Here is a 21767-nt window from a genome sequence, read left to right as displayed (position 1 = left end):
CATTAGCTCAAAATATCATGTTTAAAAACTAAAATTTTAGTTTCATACCTATTCAACAATTTGTACCGTTCGTTATTGACTTCCGGTCACCTCTAGTGACCCCATCTACACTTCCGGAAAGCTTATTGCGCATGCGGTCTGGGAAAAATCGGGAAAAAGATGGCGGGTCTTGTCACGTTTGGGAAGCTGGCTTGCAGAAATTCAGGTGATTTTCTCGATATTTCACGCAATATTTTAATTCATAATATTGCTAGCTAATAAAGAAACTTAAGGCGATTTATAGATTAAAGTGTCAGAATAGCTACATCGTTTGTTTTGACAATAAGGTCGGTGATTTCCAACCTCACGTGGCCGCGTGGCCGGGCCAGATTTTTTTACAAGGAACGGTCTGGCCCATCATGTCATGAAAATTATGTGACGTATTGTAACGTTATAAGTCGTTGTTTATAACAGTTCATATGCTGTTTAAAAAAATTGATTAAAAAAAACAAACTGTACTCGTTTCCCATTGTGATAATGAAAAAATTCGGAGCCACACGTATATAAGGCTTTTGTGTGTGTCAGGCAGCTAGCAAGTTGACCGGTGACCTTAGTTACAATGAAAATTGTCATAATATGACTTGCAGTTGAACCTTATGAAGACTAAAATTGCAAAATTACTTGTCACTAGCCATGGTTCTTTTGCTAACCCTGTTTTTCTTTTTTTTTCAGCTCTGAAAAGTTCCTTATCAAGACTTTGTACAGAGCGTGCAACAGTAAGTCATTGACATTGATGATAACTTATTAGCTAACCCAGCATTTGTTGCTGGGTTAGTTAATAACCCCCATAGCCTTGTGCTGCAACTAACCCAGTTAGTTATTATTAACTAACCCAACATTTGTTGCTGAGTTAGTTAATAAGTTATTGGTTCATTGTTTAGGGCCTTGGGTACCTAATTATTGAAAGGAGAAAAGCTTAGGGTTTACTTGATTATGATTATGAACATCCTGTCATACATGCCAAAAATATAAGTTATTGACAGAAACATCCTGTCAATAGTACCAAAAACATTGTATTGACAGGATCCTCAATACTAAAAATAGACAATAAACACCTATCCTTAAAGTAATATTCTGTTACCAATAGCTTTAATTTCACGGTAAGAAATGAAAAATATATTGTTAGAAACAGTTACAGTCTCAGTCACGAAGTTAGTGAGAAAAATGTGCGCTTATGTCCATTGTAGGCATGGCTGTTACCGAGCAGACTGTCCCAGCTCTCCGCCAGAACTATGGCTGCAGAGGCCAAGAAGTTTGTCCGAGACAAGCCTCATCTCAACATCGGAACCATCGGCCACGTAGATCATGGCAAGACCACCCTGACTGCCGCTATTACTAAAGGTATGTGGGCATATGCCAAAAAGCAATTACTCAGGCAACTGGATATGATTTTTGAAATGGTCAGACGTTGCAACTGGCATCCACCAGTTTTCGTCAGTGATGCTGAAGTGATCTGGAAGAAACAGGTCTTTTATACTCTAAGTATGAATGAAGACAATTTTAGATGTCCAATAGGGGCATATTTATTGAGCAGTAGAAAACCTTTTGGGGACATTGCAACATCATTCTTAGGTCTTCGTGTAATTCTTTTATAGATTACGTCAGCATGGAATTTGGAAGATAAATCTGACTATTGCAACATTGGTTAAATGAAGTGACATCATTTTTATCATTGTCATAATATTGAAGTGTGTTTGGAAGAAAAGGAAAAATGAAATGACTAGTAACAAATTAAAACAACTAGCATGTTGAAAGTATGAAACTACCAAAACCTGACCAACCAGTAAGGCTACTAATACACCTCCCAGTGTATAAGTAGACTCTTCCATTGACCCCATGACCTGGAATGTCTGCAGTGTCTGATGAATTGGTAGTTCTACCATCTCTGAATTCTACTTTCTGTCACTCCAACAAGTCATCTTTCTGTCATCTTCCCACTCACTTCCTGTCCCTCTACTGACAGTGTTTTGGAATAATTACAAATGCACAACAGGGCTCGAAATACTGAGTGTTTGTGCACCCAGGTGCACCCAAAATTTAAGCTATGCACCCAATTTTTTCTGTGGAGCTATGCACCCAAATATTTTCCAAGGTTTATGTATGTAAAGATATCAGTATACTATAAAACACCATATTCTTGACATCTAAGTGTTAGAAAGATAATACGGTGCACCCAAAAAATCTTTGGTGCACCCAGTGCACCTAATCCCAAAAATGAATTTCGAGCCCTGCACAAGAACACAAACATCCAGACACACCTAAAACAGAACCTCCGTACAGAGAGACGACAATTGTTGCTCTTTGTCCTGCAGTGCTGTCTGCCCAGGGCGGAGCGGAGTACAGGAAGTACGATGAGATAGACCGCGCTCCCGAGGAGAAGGCACGCGGCATCACCATTAACCAGACCCACGTGGAGTACACCACGGATAACCGGCACTACGGACATGTGGACTGTCCTGGGCACGCTGATTATATCAAGGTGGGGACTCGTCATACGTGTAACACTGAGAAAATGCAATGTCTGTAAAGTATTCCCATGTCTAAAAGAGAAAGTGCAAGGAGAAAGTACAGAGAAACATTGTTTGATTAACCAAAAAGACATTATTATCACAATGCCAGTTACAGTGTGTTGGTCCAAGGTAGAAGATTTTTTTCATTTAGTTTGTGCCATTAGGACCACTAATTCTAAGATAGTAAAAACAAGAAGACTACAGGTATTAGCTACAGAAAAATTGAAAATGGTCATAAGATAGTAAAATGAGGATCAAATTTGTTTCGGAATGAGAAGAAATGCACTATTGTAGTGTATTTTGAGTGGTCAAAATATTTTTTGAATTTCATCATCACCAGTGCCATCCTCTCCTTCCAGACATCTCTATCCCCAAACGCAAAGTGTTCTTTAGATTCTTTATATTTGTATTGAAACAGACATCAAGTACCCTCTTTTTATTTTTAACATGTCTTTCTTGTATGGTCTTCAAGAAAAACACTTAGAGTTTTTATACATCCTTAACTCATGATATTTCTGTTACAGAACATGATCACAGGTACAGCACAGATGGACGGAGCCATCCTGGTGGTGGCTGCTACAGACGGGTGCATGCCTCAGACAAGGGAACACTTACTACTAGCTAAACAGGTATCTGGGTCTGTACTGCATTATTGGTAGACTATTACATAACAGCAGCCAAGTACAAACTGCCTAAGGTCTTTATTCTGAGGTATTTTTTTTCAAATGATTTTTTTTATGATTCTTTCTCAGAAAGGAGTATGTGCTTCTCCAAACATCATTTTCTGGACAATTTGATATTTCTGGTGGCTTTCCACAGACTGACAGACTTAGTCAATATTTTATGTTGACACATAACATTATTTTTGAAATTTATTTTTAAAAGTCCTTTACAAGCAATTTTTCACCCCCAAACTGCTTTTGTGGGGGAATCCTTCACTAAAGGAAGGAGTAAGTTTCACATGGCAATAAAGTTCATGTCTGTTTGATAAAGTAAAAATGGGTATGGTGCTGGATACATCATAATCCTTGAATTGTATAACTTCCAATGCAGAACATGTTTGCTAAGGACATTTGTTCCTCCCCTTCTTCCAGATTGGTATTTTCCATATCATGATCAAGGCAAATGTTGTGGACAGAAATATTGTACTGTCTAACAAAACTCTCTCCCCTCCCCCATATTGGTATCACGCACATTGTTGTGTATGTTAACAAGGCTGATGTTATAGACAGAAGTATTGTACTAATAAAACTGTCCCTCTCCCTTCCTACAGATTGGTATCTCCCACATCGTTGTTTACGTAAACAAGGCGGATGTTGTTGACAGCGACACCCTGGAGCTGGTGGAGATGGAGATGAGGGAGCTGCTGACAGAGTTTGGTTACCCCGGTGATGACGTTCCCCTGATCGTCGGGTCTGCTCTGTACGCTCTCGAGGTGAGGAACATCTTATTCTGAGCTGTGTCTCAAGTTATGTGCGCAAGAATCTTCGTCATTTGAAAATTCAATTTGCTTGTGTTTTCGGTTTCCCGTCAGACCCAAGCTGTTTTAGTGTTTATTTTGGTTGAGGAGATGACATTTAAGACATGTAAGTAATTCGCACTCTTTATTTCTGTTGCAACAGAAAAAGTAATTCAAACAGACCCTAGTTTTTTTTATTTTGTTTGACCGCTGGCATGACATTTTTAAGACATCTAATTCTAAGTGATTAAGACTCTGCAGAATCATTTTCAGCATTTCAACATGTGCTCCTCATTTTTGTTATCATAGAAAAATTTGTTGACATACCCACAGAGCATTAGGTTCCCTTTATGTTGACACCCTGCTTTGTAGACTAAGAATTACAAATTATTATAAATGCATTCAAGTTCGCGGGGATTTGATTTCGCGTGAGCGGGAAAAAGGACTTTTTGCAGTGGTTTTAAGTTTGCGGTAGCACCATGGACTGCCATGGAAAAATTTTCGCGGTGGTTTTAAGTTCGCGATGTTCGCGATGAAGTGGCCACTGTGAAAAACGTGAGCATAAAACCACCGCGAACATTTCTGCATTTACAGTAATATGTACAAAAAAAAAAGAAGAAGAGAGATTGCCTACTAAAATTTTTTTGGGACTAATAGGAAACACAACATTGCCATAACCCATTTTGATTATGGTATCAATGTTACTGTTTGTCTACAGGGTAAGGACTCAGAACTAGGAGAGGCGTCCATCCATAAACTGCTAGAAGCAGTGGACAGCTACCTGCCCCTCCCCCAACGTGATCTGGACAAGCCCTTCATGATGCCAGTGGAGATGGTACACTCCATCTCAGGTACATGTCAATTCGTAGACAACTCCTTTAGAAAACAAGACGATACCACACTTTTCTCAAGCAGTACACTGTCATAATGTTTCAGAATATAGCACACATAACGCTAGCTTGATTGTTTACACTATTACTTTATATAAAATAGAATTAGAATTGTTTGAACTCATGTACAGGTAACCACACATTGTATCCTTTGAAATAAAGTTCTTCTTTTTCTTCCTCTAACTAGGCTAAAACACTCAGCATATGGGCAGCATCAAGGAAACCATAACATTAAGAAAGTCGTAACTTTTGCTCAAATGATTCTGTATTCTTTGTCTGTTTCCAGCTCAAAAGTTGCAGTTGAAAGGTTAATGATTGGTATTATGACCAAAATGAAGAAGTTTGGTGATAGCAGATTTCTATGGTATGGCTGCAGAAATCTCATGAATTGATGTAGTTGATTTGCCAAATAGAAGTTACTAAAGCAACTGGACATCATTTTGTAAACTGTCAGACATTTCAGGTAGCATACCTTTTGTCAATGACACTGAGCAGGTGTTAGATCCCAAGTATGAACAGAATTCAGACAGTCCAATAGGAAAGAAAAGTTTTGTTTCCAATTGGATTATCTAGAAATTTTCTTATCCTTTACACATGAAGTCAAAGTGTATAAAATCTGCTTTCAAAAAAAAAATCTCCTCAGTGTCACTTACAAACGATAGTGGATCCTATCTGAAACGTCTTCTGACATTTTTCAAAGTCACATCCGGTTTCTTGGGTAACAACTATTTAGCGTATCTTATTCCCTGGATATTTAATCTTCATCGGCGATGTCGTTGATTGTTCATCCCATCTGTGTCCCCAGGCCGTGGTACAGTTGTGACGGGTACGATGATCCGTGGAACCATCCACAAAGGAGACCCCGCCCTCATCATTGGATATGGTGTCAATGTAAAGACTGTGATCACAGGTATGGTCTTACTCTTGTACACTTAAATGAGGTTAGAATGTTTGACTGTTGTTATTATTTCACTCCACCATACCGGAGTGAAATACTGTTGATATGATTTTGTAGCAATGCTTGAGGATCTTTTCCTTGTGATTGAAATGAAACATATTTAGTGCGATGATTCAGTTACTTGAATTTAAATTGATTTAAAGATTACATACAGGTACCTAAGATATTTTCAGAAAAGATCAAATTTTTACATATTATATGATAGAAAAAATGTCATTTCGGGTACACATTAAACATTTTACCTGTCTTACCGTTAGAACTACCTAGGAGTCTTAGATCGTAAACCCTTATTCAGTGAGACTTGTATACCCCCTCTTGCAGGTATTGAAATGTTCCACCAGCAGCTGGACAGGGCAGAGGCAGGGGACAGTCTGGGTGCACTGGTCAGGGGTGTAAAGAAGGGTGACGTGCGCAGGGGAACCATGCTGTGTAAACCTGGGTCGGTCGCACCACAGGAGAAGGTTCAGGCTCAGGTAGGGACCTGTTATTGTATCAGTTAGCTCCCAGCATGGGTTTGTTGGTGAGGGGAGTGTGAACCATGCTGTGTAAACCTGGGTCTGTCGCACCACAGGAGAAGGTTCAGGCTCAGGTAGGAACCTGTTATTGTATCAGTTAGCTCCCAGCATGGGTGTGTTGGTGAGGGGATTGGGAACCATGCTGTGTAAACCTGGGTCAGTCGCACCACAGGAGAAGGTTCAGGCTCAGGTAGGAACCTGTTATTGTATCAGTTAGCTCCCAGCATGGGTGTGTTGGTGAGGGGATTGGGAACCATGCTGTGTAAACCTGGGTCAGTCGCACCACAGGAGAAGGTTCAGGCTCAGGTAGGGATCTGTTATTGTATCAGTTAGCTCCCAGCATGGGTGTGTTGGTGAGGGGAGTGGGAACCATACTGTGTAAACCTGGGTCGGTCGCACCACAGGAGAAGGTTCAGGCTCAGGTACTGGGAAATGATCCACACATTGTGCTTGCTTACAAATACAAGACCAGAAATTTGACAATGATCTCTATGGTTTGTCATGGATCACTATGGCCTTCCAATGACCTTTCAATGCTCTCAATGACAATGAATTTCAGTCACTCTCCTCATGAAGGGAAACATATATCTCTGGTTCTTTTACTCCTCCTTCCTTGCAAACAAATATGATCAATGACTGGAACAAATGGCTGTCACCATGGTTACTGGTAAAGTAGTAGACACCAGGTGGTGTTCTATTACATTGTGTAGCAAGTGGCAGGGCAGAGCTGGAGGGGCTGGTCACCATATACATATATGAATATGATTGGCCAAGAATAAACAGCAATTTTTGTTAGGATAGACCATGTGAAGGCAAGACATTTTGTATTTACTTGCAAATGTTACCTTTTTAGTTTCTTATGATTACTTACCATCCTGCAGGTTTACATCCTGACTAAAGAGGAAGGCGGCCGTCGCACACCGTTCACCAACACCTACACTCCCGTCATGTTCTCCCACACGTGGAACATGGCGTGTCGAGTCTCCCTGCCCGAGGGAAAGGTAAGGATAAGAATTGCAACAATTTTCTTCAATCAATGACTGTTTTGTAAAGGTACAGTACATACCTCCCAAATTTTCGATGTCCACCAGTACATTTTCGTCTGAGACTAGGTCATTCCCCATAACGAAGATGTGCTGGTAGACATCGAAAATTTGGGAGGTATGTACTGTAACTTTACAAAACAGTCATTGATTGAAGAAAATTGTTGTAACTGTTTGCATACGTGACTGATTAACCTCTTCAACGAAAGGATAAGAATGTCTTGCATTGCTCGACCCCATTTCAACCTTCCTCATGATGTAGAGTTTATGTCCCTTTTTGTAGCTACTTAAAAGGGTTGGAGTCCTTGAAACAAGGATTTGATGCAAGTGAAAAAGAGTACCTAGCTAGGGTTAGGGCTATCCCTTGGGATGGGTGTAATTCTGGTACACGTAGTCACATGTTTGAGGAGAGTTACATCTCCAGTACAGTAGAGATCAAACCACACTTTATCAAAAACACCATGGGTCTATTTGGGTGTGAGTGGATCAAGCCTTACAATCTGGTCTCCAGGTTGACATTGTGTAAAGGTGATAGTCACCTGTAAATACTGCCAATCAGGGTTTTAGCCAGCATCTGTCCCTCCGTCCTTTGACAGAATTTTGCAGCTGGGGCCAGAAAAAAAAATTGCCCATTCTGTCCTCTGCACCTGGCAAAAATTGATAGGTAAAGATATGATAAAACTGTCTCCCTTGTGTAATTTTTCACCAAACCAGCAAAACCTACACCTCAAAATGCAAGAGCATCTGGATTTCAAAGTCTTCAGAGGGAGCATGCCCCTGCACCCTCCTAGAAATGTCACATCGAAGTATGACGTCTTGCTTGTTGGGCACTCGATAGAATCGAGGGGACAGAAATTGATTACAGGCTGGCTACAACCCTGTAAATCTCAGTAGATAAATAACTCATCCCCATATTGTTTTTTTCCATAGGAAATGGTGATGCCCGGAGAGGACACCACCCTGTCCCTGGTGCTGAGAACCCCCATGGTGATGGAGCCGGGACAGAGATTCACGTTACGCGACGGGAACCACACCATCGGCACCGGGGTCGTCACCAAGATCCTGCCGCCTCCAAAACCAGAAGAGAAATTCACGGGGAACTAACGCGACGAAATTTCCCTTAGTCGTGATCAGATATTTTCTGTAGCCACATAGTGTACATATGAAGTATGTCAAGTTTTCTTTTGTTTTTACAAATCACACGCATAAACGAATACAGCATTACATACAGTGTTAAGATAATGCAGGCAAACCCCACTATTTTGTCCAGTTGTAGCTTTGCAACAAAAATGATGCAAAATCTCATTGACATGTGTAGTCAATGTGAGTAAGTCATTTCTATATTCTATATGGAGTCATTTTGCTTCAGACTATAACAGAATATAGTATAACATTGATTTTGTTGACTTGAAATTTCAAACTCTAGTCACAAGGCTTTTCAGATCATGCAAAAAATGTACACTTTGGTGTAGTATTGACTTTATTACTAAAGTAAAGGGTTTCAATAAAGAAGACCCTCGGTTCACTGGTATACAGAAAGGTAAAGCCTAGGTATATTATAGTAATTACACTTTTGTAAGAAACAAGGAATGTGATTCAGAAAGAGAATATTATATAGTATAGTGTGTTAGCACCATAGGCAACTGTTTAGAAAAAAAATTAAGGCTGATTATATACAGATGAAGAATCTGTGAATATTAAACTTGTTCCTTGGTGGTTAATGTTTTCTCCACGTGCATCTACATCTTGTCCTATGGTCAGTATGGAGAGTGTATGCATCGCTTGTTGCTTATGAATGGTAGCCTACACCAGGCCTTCCTACATACAGGGGTGTCGGAATCGTAGAATTTGGAAATTGGCCAGGGTACGTAGTCAGTCCACGCTAAGGTTCATGTTCCCCTTTTGAGGCCAGCTAACTCCTATGGTAGGAAAACTCCACTGGCAAATTATTATCCCTATAAAAAAGCCAACAGACAGTCTGGTGGAGACTAATGTAATGGTGTTTTGTAGGTTAATAGCCATTTTGGCACTGAGATGATACTACCTCTGAACTCAACAAAGAAATCATTCTTGCATGTCAAGATTGATGGCTAGAGATACGCATCTCGATGAATTATGTGCACTGCAAACAAGAAGTACATAATATATGTATGTATGGGTGTGCTTACACATAATGATAGTTTTTAATTAGTCATGTTGGAGACACCTTTGCAACATAACAAAAATCTATGATTCTATGATATAATCTATATCAGTCAGTGCCCCATCTGACTCGCAAATTCAGCTTACCCAGCCTTAAACTACAGGCCGCAGCCCTATCGTTGCCAAACAATTTTTGTTGGTACGTGTAGTTGAAAAGTCAACAGTAGACATAGTTATGGTTATATAACGTTACAACAACCGCCGCCAAATATATGAGGGCCCGGGACGGCGGAGTTTGCATTACAATGACTAGGACTGTTCTAAAGCTAAGGGCACAACCCGTTATTCGTGCAAATACGTGCCAAAACGTGGGCAATCATTTTAGATTCGCAAGTGGTAAGTACCACCTCCGTACGAACTCGTAGGGAATCCGACGGATTTTGGAGCACACAGACACGCCGTGGAAAAAGTACGTGCAGGCACAACTTTGTGTGCCATCGGGCTGCGGATTCGCTCTCCGTACATGCCAGTACGGGCGACGCGCCTGCCATGTACAGCCTGAACGTTTTCAGAAATATGTGGCGGACGTGTCCTCCCACAAAAACGTACGGACAAATTGCACGTACGGCGGGTTGTGCCCTTAGCTTAAGCTTGGGTCACATTTCCAAACCGGGGCCCGGCCGGGATGTTTTAAGAAACGAGAAATCAAAATGTATACCTAGAAAAATACACAAATCATACCCATGAATCTTCTTTCGACATTTTGTGTATCTTAATGTATTTTATGTCATTCTTTTCGCGTCCGAAAGCTGCCCGGCCGGGCCCCGGTTTGGAAATGTGACCTAAGCCAAGGCAAGACTGTAATGAGTAAAATGTATGACACAATATTGTCACTGGTGTCTCGCTCCCACGTACCTAGCGTCGCCATGACAACAATCCGCCTTACGTGACCTCTATGAGTCGGCGTCAGGGCGTGAGCGACCCCACCCTGACAATTTCCAACTCCCTGGGGGGCTGCGCAATACGCAGGTCGTCACAGTAAGACACAGAATACAATATTTACCTGCCAAGTACTCTCTCTCTCTCTCTTAAACATGCCAGTCTAAAGATGCTTCAAAAATATTTCGTAAGTTATTGTTCGTTATCAGATGTTTATGAGACGTTACGTGATGTCTTAAGGTGCTGCTAGCATTGTGCAACGACCGTAACCTACATATACGCCAGACGTTGTATGCGTGCCGTCGAAGGTAAGAACAGTCAACAATTTGTGCGTAAAGATGTCTTAGAAAAATAGACTTCGTATGAAACGATTTTGTGAAATTGATACAGAATGTTTTCTCTTCAAATTTATCTTATTGGAGAATTGCTGCGAAAATGGTGACGTATCTATGTGGTTGCTACGCTAAGCACTTGGTATAAACTGTCCCCGGGGAAGTATCATCGTCATTATCACTATGTCGCTTTCAATCACCGATATACAGAAAAGCTTTCTTTTTATATGTAGAAAAATTACCATCATTTACATTTTATTTCCAGGTTTTGCCTATTTCCTTTCTTGACGAAGGCTAAGGTGACAGTTGGTCATTACGCAAACGTCGGTTCAAATTTGTGTCAGTGGACCTCCAAGACGAGTCGAAGGCCTTATCTAAGTCTACAAAATCAAGAAAACTCATCGGCTTCAAGGTGATGTTTTGTTACAGTTGTTTATTCCTATGTATAAAATATGTTTTTGAAAAATAATGATACCATACTGTTGGCATAGTTGACCTAGAATTATGGTACGGAATAGGAGAGGTCTGCGAAATGTCACATGAGGATTCCTATACTGTCATATTGATATTAATAATTCAAAGGTGTCGCAGTCCATTGTGCACAACAAATGACATCTTTGTTCGTCTGTTTTTGTATCCAAGATCCGGCTTTCAAATACACACCTGGCCGACTTTTTTTGCGTCTCTTACCACAAAAAGGCGTGTTTTTTTCTGTTAGAAAATAATAAGGTACAGTATCATTCTGTTAGATGCTAACGTTTGATATATCGTGTATGATTTTAGTTTCGCGGGGACTTATTTTTGCGGCATGAAAGGGGTAGGGAGGTTTTCGCTTTGTTCAATGTTGGCGGTATTAGAAACAATTCTGTAGCACAGTAGAACGTATATCCTTGGTTTTTTTCTGTTAGAAAATAATAAGGTACAGTATCATTCTGTTAGATGCTAACGTTTGATATATCGTGTATGATTTTAGTTTCGCGGGGACTTATTTTTGCGGCATGAAAGGGGTAGGGAGGTTTTCGCTTTGTTCAATGTTGACGGTATTAGAAACAATTCTGTAGCACAGTAGAACGTATATCCTTGGTGTCATGATTTCGCGAAAAAGCCCATCGCGAACAATTCAAGATATACACATAGTCTCCACATAACCTCCTTGGTAATAGCGAAGGAAATAGAGAGTATCCCTGGAGGTACTGTTTTCACGATTGTTTTTAAATTTATGAATTGACAAGATTCGGGGGGAATGTCACGTTTAGTGTAGCCTCATATTTTTATGAACCCAGGATTCGTCCTTTTTTTTCCCATAGCTTAACTATCGATACAGTGGAACTCGTTTCCATAAAGTACTGTATGAGCATCCTAAAACCTTGAACAACGCTTACAGCTAGATGTGCAAATGCTACTTTTTTTTTTCTAAATCAGGTTCGTAGGGCCTGATGTTACCATCATGTTGATGAAGAGCGGCCCATAGCTATAACTGTAGCAGCATCTCTTCTCCCTAAGTCAGAAACATCAAGCTTAAGCAAGCTGGACTTCACTGACTCAATAGGCGAAGCAGGGGTTACGAGGCTGCTCGGGAAATTCCCTACCCCATTTTGGCCGGAATGGTTTGATCCGCTCACATCGCACCATCGCACATGTGGCGGGTTCTTTTACGTGCCCGGGGTGTGGCTCTCCCCAAACACGGGACCTCCATTTAACGTCCTATCCGAGGGACGACTCATTTTCACTTGAGTAAAGTGAGGAAAGTCGTGTAAAGTGCCTTTCCCAAGGGCACACGACCGGCAACACGGCAGGCGGATTCGAACCGGCGACCTCTCGGTCACGGGCCGAATACACTACCACTGTGCTACGCGGCCCCTTACTTGTGTCAGGTCGTTCAGTTATGCCGGTTGTACAGATACAGATACAGAATCTGATGTGTTACGCTGAAGGTTAGTTCTATCGGCTATACAGATACACAGGCAAAATACATTTTGAGATACCTGAAGCCTAGACCAGAACGTTTGCCTTCTGTATTGTATCACAAGATTTACACAGTTAGAATTATCTCCTACGGCACTTTTCGCTAAAGTTTACTGCTAAGTGACCGTTCACATTAAACAAGATTTCTACCTTTCCCTTAGAAGACAATTTGATATATATTCATAATAACAATCAATAATTAAACGGGGTCTGAATTTGTCATTCACTTGGTGGTCGGATATACAAAAGGACGTAAATTATTGCCATTAAAGCTATTTCATAAATGTACCAAAGGGTATGACATCAATAATATCATTTCGTTGTTATATTGCTTTTCCAGTAGCTTATGGAATAATGTGTTTTTAGAAAACAAAATCTCTCTGACCTCACTGCCATATCATTCTCTAAATTAGCGAAACTATTTCGTTCACGAAAGACATGTAATTGTGTGGAACCTCCCCTTTTGACTCTCTAAAAATTTCGTTCATGAATGAGTTGTAACTGTGTGGAACCTCCCTTTCTGACTCTCTAATGATAGTCATGAATAATAGAGTGTCTCTTCTTTTGTCAGCGGTCCTAAGGTGAATCACGCTGTTTTGCAGACGCACCCTCTCCAGTCCACGAACAAAAGGAGAGAAAATTGCTCATCATGACCACTAAGCGAACTCCAAAGTGTCTGAATCACCAAAACCATATGTAGATACATTTGCATGAAAGTTTTTTTTTTTTTTCGTTTTGGTACTTGGTCATTTCGCATAACCAGTTTCTTATAGGTTTGTAAAACTCATTGCAACTAGTATTGTTGACGGTTCTTGGTAGTTTACGATATAAATGATATTAGAGGAATAAATATTGAATAACGAAAAATTATGGTATATTTTTCATCAGATGATATACAAAGTGTCGCAAGCCGTGTTGTTGACGTTTCTTGTAGTAGGGATGTGTTTTTGGTAGTTTACGGTAGAAATTTTATTATAGAATGACTGATTGAAATAATGAGACTTTTTTGTTATATTTTTCCTCAGATTATATATATACAGTTTGTCTCTAGCCGTGCTGTTGACGGTTCTTGGGGTAGGGATGTGTTAATACAAGAATGAAAGATTGAAATAATGAGAATTTTTCTTATATTTTTCTTCAGACGAGATACAGATTGTCTTTAGCCGGGCTGTTTACGGTTTTTGAGTGAGGATGTGTTATATCATAGAAGAAATTATTGAAATAATGAGAATTTTTGTTATATTTTTTTTCAGATGAGATACAGAGTGTCTCTAGCCGTGCTGTTGATGGTTCTTGCGAGTGCGGCGGCCCAGGACTGCACGGCCGTATTCGCAGAGTCAGCGGGGACCACCGCCAGACTCGGCGGGCTGTTCCGCGTGCACGACCCGGGGACGGGAGACGAGAAGTGCGGGGACATCTCCCTGAAAGGCGGCGAGACCGTGGAGGCCATGCTGTTCGCCGTAGATAAACTGTCGCAGTCCAATCAAAATCTGGTCGCGGGGGTAACTTTTGGTGAGGCAAAGTTCTATTGTTCAAGTACAAATTACTTGTATGTCTTGACTTTACAAAGGCCATATTAGACAAACAAGCATGAATAGCAATTGGAATAGAGAAAAACAGGTGCTTTCAAAAAAGCTGGCATTTTGCCAATGTTTGCGTGTGTGAACGTTTTTTTCTAGTTATTAGAATGTCATATAAATAGAACAGAGTAACTAAACCTGATATTGGCGCATGGAGAGATTCACATATGTGCTTGAACTGCAGCAGATCTAGACGCCACCTGTTAAAATTTGCGTGAACTGCAGCAAATTTCACTACACATTGCCTGTTTTTGAGTGAGCTCTGTTGCGGGGCATTTTTAAGTTTTTTTTTTTAATTTTTATTTCTATTCGGCGAAAAAACGAAGCGGCGAATCCGTTAACCAAAGAAATAAATTGGTGTGGCCAAATGGATGTAAAAATTAGTATTTTAATGGATGTAAAAAAGAAAAAAAAATTGAAAAAAATCTACCTCCCCGGATTCGAACCGGGTGCATTGGTTTAGAATGCGTAAACTTTACCACTGCGCTAGTGCGAACATGTTGAAAAATGCCTGTTTTAACAGGTATACAAATGTTTGGCATGGATTGAACAGGTCCGTTCATCTCAACATCACAACATCACAACATCACAACGGCGACTACACTGGCCAGAAGGCATATTGCGACTGCAAGTCGCAAAATGCAAAAAAAACTCAGGTGAAACTGAGTAACGTTACGTACCTACCTGCGGTTAGGGACGTCTCTTGGATATGACTTTAAATTGATCATGAAAGGCCCGTGTTTAAGAAAAACCACACCTGGAGCACGTTAAGGAACCCGCCAAACTTAACAAGAAGAGAAGGGGTCCTTCCCGGTGTGAGTGGATCAAATAGAGGGTCTGAATGCGGTTTGGGACTTTCCCATGCTTCTCCTATAGGGTTAGTCTTTGATCTCGGGATGTCGATGTCGTCTGATTTTCTCAATCCTGATGTTTGTGACTGGATAGTATGTGGGGAAGGACAACCTCAAGCCAACCGTTCACACTTACGCCACATCTTCAGAAAATACGCTGGAGCCGCATGTTCCCCGTTCAGGAACTTTATTCGAACCATCACACAACAAACATGTTTCGCCGTGTGGCTTCCTCGGTGTTATGGGCTCGAATAAGCATAGTACAGCATGTCCTCGCTGATGTTTGTGACTGGATGTTAGTTTGGTGCCTGAAAGTGGTTTCTTGGTCTTGCACTGAGAACTGTCTGTTAAACAAAGGGTAAACGGATGACTTGTGTACCTTATCTCCAGACGTCCAGATCTACGACACGTGTGGAAGAGAAGACGAGGCGGCCAAATCAACCCTGGAACTCGTGGGCTTTGCCGAGCCCGAAAACATCAACTTCGGCTACGACGCAACCACGTGTCCGGCAAGAGACAGGGTGTTTGTCGGTACGTTACATCAAATTTCATAATCATTTTTGGCTACAAGATACAAAACCTGCAACCTGACTATATAAGATTTATGTATTACGTACTAGTATATAATTATATGCGACACTCTTCAAGCAGAGGTTGATTAGAAAAAATCGTGTTCGCTGAAACAAAAAGACGGCATATAAGAAAAAGATCACCATGTTCTCCACCAACCTCTGCTTGGAGAGTAAAATGCGTATATAGATGCGTATATGCATGATATATAAATATATGTGTGTATGTTCTACAAAATACCATTCGGCGACTGTATATCTACTGAATTTGCTCTTGCTGTCATGCAGTGTCTGTTTTTAATTGACAGCGGAATTAACATAATATCTTAAGTCATACAGTATTTTGTGTTTCTGTAATCCGATTCTAGTTTTCTGTGATTGTAGTGTTGTAGTAATAATATCATTTTTTGTCTATGCAATAACTACAGAAGCGGGCTAGTCCACTGGTAATAAGTATATATACGTATATATCATCTGGAATGTTCAGTCTTTGTGATATTCCTTAACTTGTAAACTGCAGGTATGGTGGGCCCGAGCCTGAGCCAGTCAGCCGTCTCGGCGTCCGAGGTCCTCACCCCCGTACAGGTTCCCGTTATCAGTCCGACTGCCACCAGTATAGAACTGGACGATAAGGAGAAATTCCCTTACTTCATGAGGACAGCATCCTCGGACAAGAGCCAAGCACAGGTAATCTTGTGGTTTAAAAGTTATATAGTTAGTTTTTTTTTTCTCTAACATTAACAACCCCTACTGAGGCTTCGGTCCCAATAGCAAGGTGGCCGTAAGGCATGTAGTCCCGGCCGGACGGCCAAGCTACTTGCCCCGGTGGATTTTAGGTGTACGCCACGGGTAGGTCACGGCGCCTATATGTTACCGGTCCCGGTTTGATTTTAAGTACGACTTAAATTCAACCCGGGGTGCGGCCGTGGCCCGAAAATGACCCTGGATCCAATGAGTGTCACACGGGGCGACAAAGGAATCACGCCCGAAAGTGCATAGTACTGTCCGTGAACTAGTATTAGTACTATAGTAAATAAACTATGAATATGTCATTGATGACCATTCCAGGCTATGGTGGAACTGTTGGTAGTTCTCGGCTGGACGTATGTGTCAACGGTGGCGTCAGCGGACAGCTATGGGCGGATGGGCATCGCAGAGTTCACTCGTGCGGCAAAGGTACCATTTAAAAAAAAATCAGTCTCTATGTGCTGGGCAATGTGCGTGCGCGCGTGTGTGTGTGTATTTGTGTGTGTGTGTGTGTGTGTGTGTGTGTGTGTGTGTGTGTGTGGAGAATCCTGGTATGATATGGTAAAAAAGGCGTTGATTCAGACCAGCGGTATACAATGAAATGCTCAAAATATTGTCGATTGCGGAAAAACGTAAAAGGTCCATATGCATCTCCTTGGTGCTGAAACTACAGTCCTGCGTTGCTTCACGCCTTCCTTCACTTAAGTCGTTTTCATAGTTTTTCAAGCCAAATGTTTGCCCATGACAAATGTGTGTCCCGCGGCGCCCGACACTGCTTGGGGGTTTCAAGTATACCAGAAGGCAGTAAATTGCGTCATTACTTCGAGCTTGATAGCTTTTAGCTGAGCAGTCTGAACAGATTTTGGGAGAACAGATCGCACTGTGGAAAATAACCCTAACCTTAAGTAATCATAATCCTAACAATAAACGTGAACCTAACCCTAACCCTAGGCGACCATAACCCTAATCTTAACTAAACCAAAATCCTAACCATAAAGTAACCGTAGCCCTAACCCTAAGCCTAACGTAACTATAACCGAAATCCCTACATGTCACCCATAACCCTAATCCTCCAACGTAACTATTACCCCAACAATAACTCTAATTCTATGAGTGTGCACTAACCCTCATGGAGCAAAAACTTTGCACCATGCACAACGGCAGTTGGTATCGACTTTTCTTTGCACTCAAACAGGATGCCAGCATCTGTGTGGCGGTGTCCGTAGAAGTGTCCAACACGGCCCGCGGGGCGGCGTACTTCGGCCCGATCCTCAACCAGCTCCTCACCAAGGCCGAGGACGGGGCGGTCGGCGTGGTGGCCTTCCTACACGACTTCAACTTCCAGCGGATCATGGAGGTGGCCGTGGCGGAGGGAGACCGTGCTAAGGTGCTGCTTTGTTTTTCTACTATCCATGTAGTTAGTATCTGAATTTGTAGTTATCCACGAAACTTGTTCACACGACCTTACTCACTCCACCAAGGTGTAAAAATTGATACCTGACTTCAGTCAGGGAAGTCAAAGACTACATTTCCCTTCTGTCTTTACTTTGTATGTGGAACTGTTGAAATAGGTTACTATCTTGAGTGCAGTGCCACATTGTCCTCATCTGGCCCAAAGCAACCAAAAATATATTTTAACCTGTTATCTTAAGTTTGGTTAACTTATTAAGTTTTATCTATATGTCATTTCTCCAGGTACTGACATGGATTGTGTCTGAAGGCGTGGGTCCGGACCAGACCGTGGTGCAGGGGTACGGATCTCACGCCCGTGGTATGGTCACAGTCCGGCCGTCCTTCTCTGTCATACAGGAGTTTCAACAACACATGGAGACTCAACACGCTGTCAATCGCCGGTAAGGAATTTTGTCTAAAATGACAATGGCAATGACAATGACCTTTATTTGCATGTTCTTGCCCATATGGGCTAAATGCAGTAGTTACATAAAACGTTGCTGTAAAGAACCTTTACAGTGTCAGTGGGAGAGACAGAACAACTAAGGCTATGCTACATTATAAGTACATCTATCGTTTACAAAATAGTCAAATATGTAATGATATGCTATTCTACAGTTTACATGTCTCTTTCCTCTTTTTGAAACAAGTGTATATGAGTTCACAGAGTTTTTGCAGCACAATGTTGTCAGATGATTTCATAAATACAAATAGCTCATATTTTACTAACTGTTATGTTCGTGTATAAAAATTCAGGGCATTAATAAAAGAATTACGTATATGACTATATAACTCACACTCCAATACAAAATGAAATATGGCTAGAGTTGAGTTCTGCAAATAGAATGTGATCATTTGTCTTTTAACATTTGGATATTAAATTTCTGGTCATCAACAAAAAAGGCTGAAGCTCAATGCTCAAGGCTCAAGGGAGCGCATTTTCTTGTCTTGTCAAATTTGAAGTAAGTGACCAGCTATTGGTATTGAATGATGAAAGCCACATATTGTACGAGCAATGTTGGTCTAAATCCGTCTGTTTTCCGTTCGTCTGTTGTACAGAGGAATCAACCCCTGGTTCCCAGAGTACTACATGGAACTGCTTCAGTGTAGGATTAACCACAGGTCCATCGACTACACAGCCAGAAAATATGTCAGGTATGTATGCTGCCGTAGGGGTTAGGTTACGGGACTATGATTCCCACCTTAAGCAAAGGGCACAACCCGCCGTACGCGCGATTTGTCCGTACGTTTTTGTGGGAGGCCACGTCCACCACGAATTTCTGAAAACGTGGGGAACGACTGGCAAGAGCAGGGAGGGAGTACGTCAACGCATGCCACTCGCACGGTTGCGCAAGGTGCACATAAAGTTTTGACTGCACGGTAAGTTCTACGGCGTGTCTGCGTGCTCCAAAATCCGTCGGATTCCCTACGAGTTCGTGCGGAAGCGGTACGTACCACTAACGGATCCCAAAACATTGCCCACAATTTGGCACATAGACAGCACGTATTTGTGCGTACGGCGGGTTGTGCCCTAAGCTTTAGTTACTGTCCTTCAGCTAGCGTAAAATCACATCAGACTGCAGCAGTTTGATTTCGTTTGTTTATTGAGATTAGTGATACAGATAGAGGTCCATTAGTGATACATCACTACTCTGCTTGGAGTCCAGGTGTAAAATAATACAAAATATATATAAACGACAGAAATCTAACTGACTTTGAAATAACAGAAAGAAACATGGGATGAACGTCAATGGAAAATAAGATAAATATGTCAAAAAGTAGTTTGCAGCATCTGGGGCTGGGTGATCAGTCAATGAATAATATCCCTCTGGAACAAAGATTAAGGTCATCTAAACATCATATTGGCGGTATACGTACTCGTTAATCGACACCATTGCAATTTTCTGATGCTTATCTGTTTTGTTGATATGGGTAACTTTTTATGCTCCTATATTGTTGCAGTGTATAGTGTCCGATGATTAACACTGTTCTTGTTGGTTTTTTTAAATGTTAGTGCCAGGGCTGTCTGAAAAACAGGTCAAAACGACCTGAGTGTACCTTTACTGTTAAACAAAAGAGGTAAATATATATATGCTCGATTTAGGAACAGTTCTTACGCATGGAATATTTTACATTACTGATAATCTGAATTCATCTAGGTTTGCCGCCCTGCCAGAATGCGACTCTCTGATCATGTCGAGCGGCTTCAACCAGACGTTCGTGGCCAGTAAGACCATCGACGCCGTCTACGCCTTCGCGTACGCGATGAGGGCGGCACAGGCGGATCTCTGCGGGCCCAACCCGTCTGGGCTGTGCGATGAGATGCGCAGGATGACACAGGTGCGTTCTTTTTATCATTCGACTATGCAGAGCCTCGCCCGCGGACTATACAATATCACATACCAGTAAACTATGTATTGGGCGAGGCTCTGTTAAAGCGAACTGAGGTTCCGTCCACTATTGTGGGCATGTCCTCTAATAAGTTTTTTCTATGTACTACTAGTTTGATGTATGCATTTGTGTACTTTTGTAAAAACGGTGGATTATGCTTGCAATACTCTCTGGACGTGACAAGAAATACTTTCAATACTAAAGTATCGTCATAAATACTTGAAATGGATGGACTTTTCGTGTCATACACAACTAACCATGGAAAGAGTACCTTTATAACTGTGAAGTAATAAAGTATGGGTATTTTTACTTTCTTTAAACTTGGGTGCCAAGAAGTCTTTGTATTATTCTACTGATAACAGAGTGGGAGTTTCCGTTACAAGTGCAATAAATGGAAGACACATAACATAACATTCCTAGTTCATTACATCTATCTTGTTATCGTATTATACCCATTTTCCAAAAACAGACTAAAACGTCATCAAAAAATTACCTGGGGAATTCTCAGATGATACTACTACGCATGCGGGGACAAATTCCACACATGCCTACGAAATTTTGTGAATTCTTGTCTAACGGACGCACACTATATTATAAGGCTCGCCCCTAAGGCGTCGCCAAAATCTCTGAGAGAGGACTTCAACTGGCGCTTTATTCTTTTTATCCAGGAGGAGTTTTTCCGGTACCTGCAGGACGTGTATTTCACGGGACTTGGCGGAAACACTGTCCGGTTTGACGAGACCGGAAATGTGGAGGCGGCGTACGATCTCTTCAACTATGTGGACACGGACAACGATGGGGAAGGCGACACTTTCAACAGAGTAGGCCATTCTAAGTCTATTTTTCTATAAAGGCAAACAACAAAACACTGTAGTAGAGCTTACAAACACTACTAGTATACGAAAAGTTAGAATGCTATGATGTGTCGGAGCCCTCTTTCTTAGTGACTGTACTGAAACAGTGCTGAGCTAGCTTCATTGGGTTTTTATTTATTCTTAAAACAAATACTAGTAGTACATTTGTCAAATACTAAGGTACTAAGGTAATTATAGAAACATAGATATTATAGAAAGAAAGTTTATTCAGGGAATGATGAATTACGTATGTATCCTATATTACATTGGTAATGGTACATTTGTCAAGCACAAGGAAGTTAAGACTAATATTTCTACAATCTACAACTATTGCACAGGGACGTTTATGAAGGTTTAATAGACATTCAGGTAGACAATCTTCAAATACAGTTCATTCTGTAGAACTGGAAAAAACGAGATTGCACAGGGAGTGATAAAATTTACTGCGTTGAACGTCTTCTTGATATTCAGCCATGTTGTCCACGTGTCGTCACTAAGATAATCTTTAACAATCGATGTTTTTCCCTATTT

General features: G+C 41.2%; 2 protein-coding genes across 2 annotated transcripts; both read left to right on the top strand.

Moving 5' to 3' along the window:
* The first annotated feature begins 74 nt into the window (after positions 1 to 74).
* LOC118425772 (elongation factor Tu, mitochondrial-like) lies at positions 75 to 9135 on the top strand. Its single transcript, XM_035834842.1, has 11 exons — positions 75 to 205; positions 712 to 755; positions 1227 to 1380; positions 2352 to 2518; positions 3074 to 3178; positions 3823 to 3984; positions 4727 to 4859; positions 5704 to 5808; positions 6178 to 6329; positions 7253 to 7372; positions 8345 to 9135. Exons 1-11 carry the CDS (start codon positions 160 to 162, stop codon positions 8516 to 8518), a joined length of 1362 nt encoding a protein of 453 aa, XP_035690735.1. The 5' UTR covers positions 75 to 159; the 3' UTR covers positions 8519 to 9135.
* A 6802-nt stretch (positions 9136 to 15937) lies between these two features.
* LOC118426214 (metabotropic glutamate receptor 7-like) lies at positions 15938 to 21586 on the top strand. Its single transcript, XM_035835480.1, has 9 exons — positions 15938 to 15965; positions 16313 to 16479; positions 16861 to 16968; positions 17735 to 17926; positions 18235 to 18392; positions 19051 to 19146; positions 20151 to 20331; positions 21051 to 21203; positions 21575 to 21586. The coding sequence occupies exons 1-9, from the start codon at positions 15938 to 15940 to the stop codon at positions 21584 to 21586; spliced, it is 1095 nt and encodes a 364-aa protein (XP_035691373.1).
* Positions 21587 to 21767: the final 181 nt, after the last annotated feature.

This window comes from Branchiostoma floridae, chromosome 11 (assembly GCF_000003815.2).
Source record: "Branchiostoma floridae strain S238N-H82 chromosome 11, Bfl_VNyyK, whole genome shotgun sequence".
NCBI lineage: Eukaryota > Metazoa > Chordata > Leptocardii > Amphioxiformes > Branchiostomatidae > Branchiostoma > Branchiostoma floridae.
This window is presented reverse-complemented; position numbering and strand designations above follow the sequence as displayed.

Coding starts and splice junctions, on each gene's coding strand:
- LOC118425772 (XM_035834842.1), top strand. CDS start 160: ATGGCGGGTCTTGTCACGTTTGGGAAGCTGGCTTGCAGAAATTCAG. Junction 3,985..4,726: donor CTGCTCTGTACGCTCTCGAG/GTGAGGAACATC, acceptor GTTTGTCTACAG/GGTAAGGACTCAGAACTAGG. Junction 7,373..8,344: donor TCTCCCTGCCCGAGGGAAAG/GTAAGGATAAGA, acceptor TTTTTTCCATAG/GAAATGGTGATGCCCGGAGA.
- LOC118426214 (XM_035835480.1), top strand. CDS start 15,938: ATGTTCTCCACCAACCTCTGCTTGGAGA. Junction 16,480..16,860: donor CGGACAAGAGCCAAGCACAG/GTAATCTTGTGG, acceptor TGACCATTCCAG/GCTATGGTGGAACTGTTGGT. Junction 16,969..17,734: donor AGTTCACTCGTGCGGCAAAG/GTACCATTTAAA, acceptor GCACTCAAACAG/GATGCCAGCATCTGTGTGGC.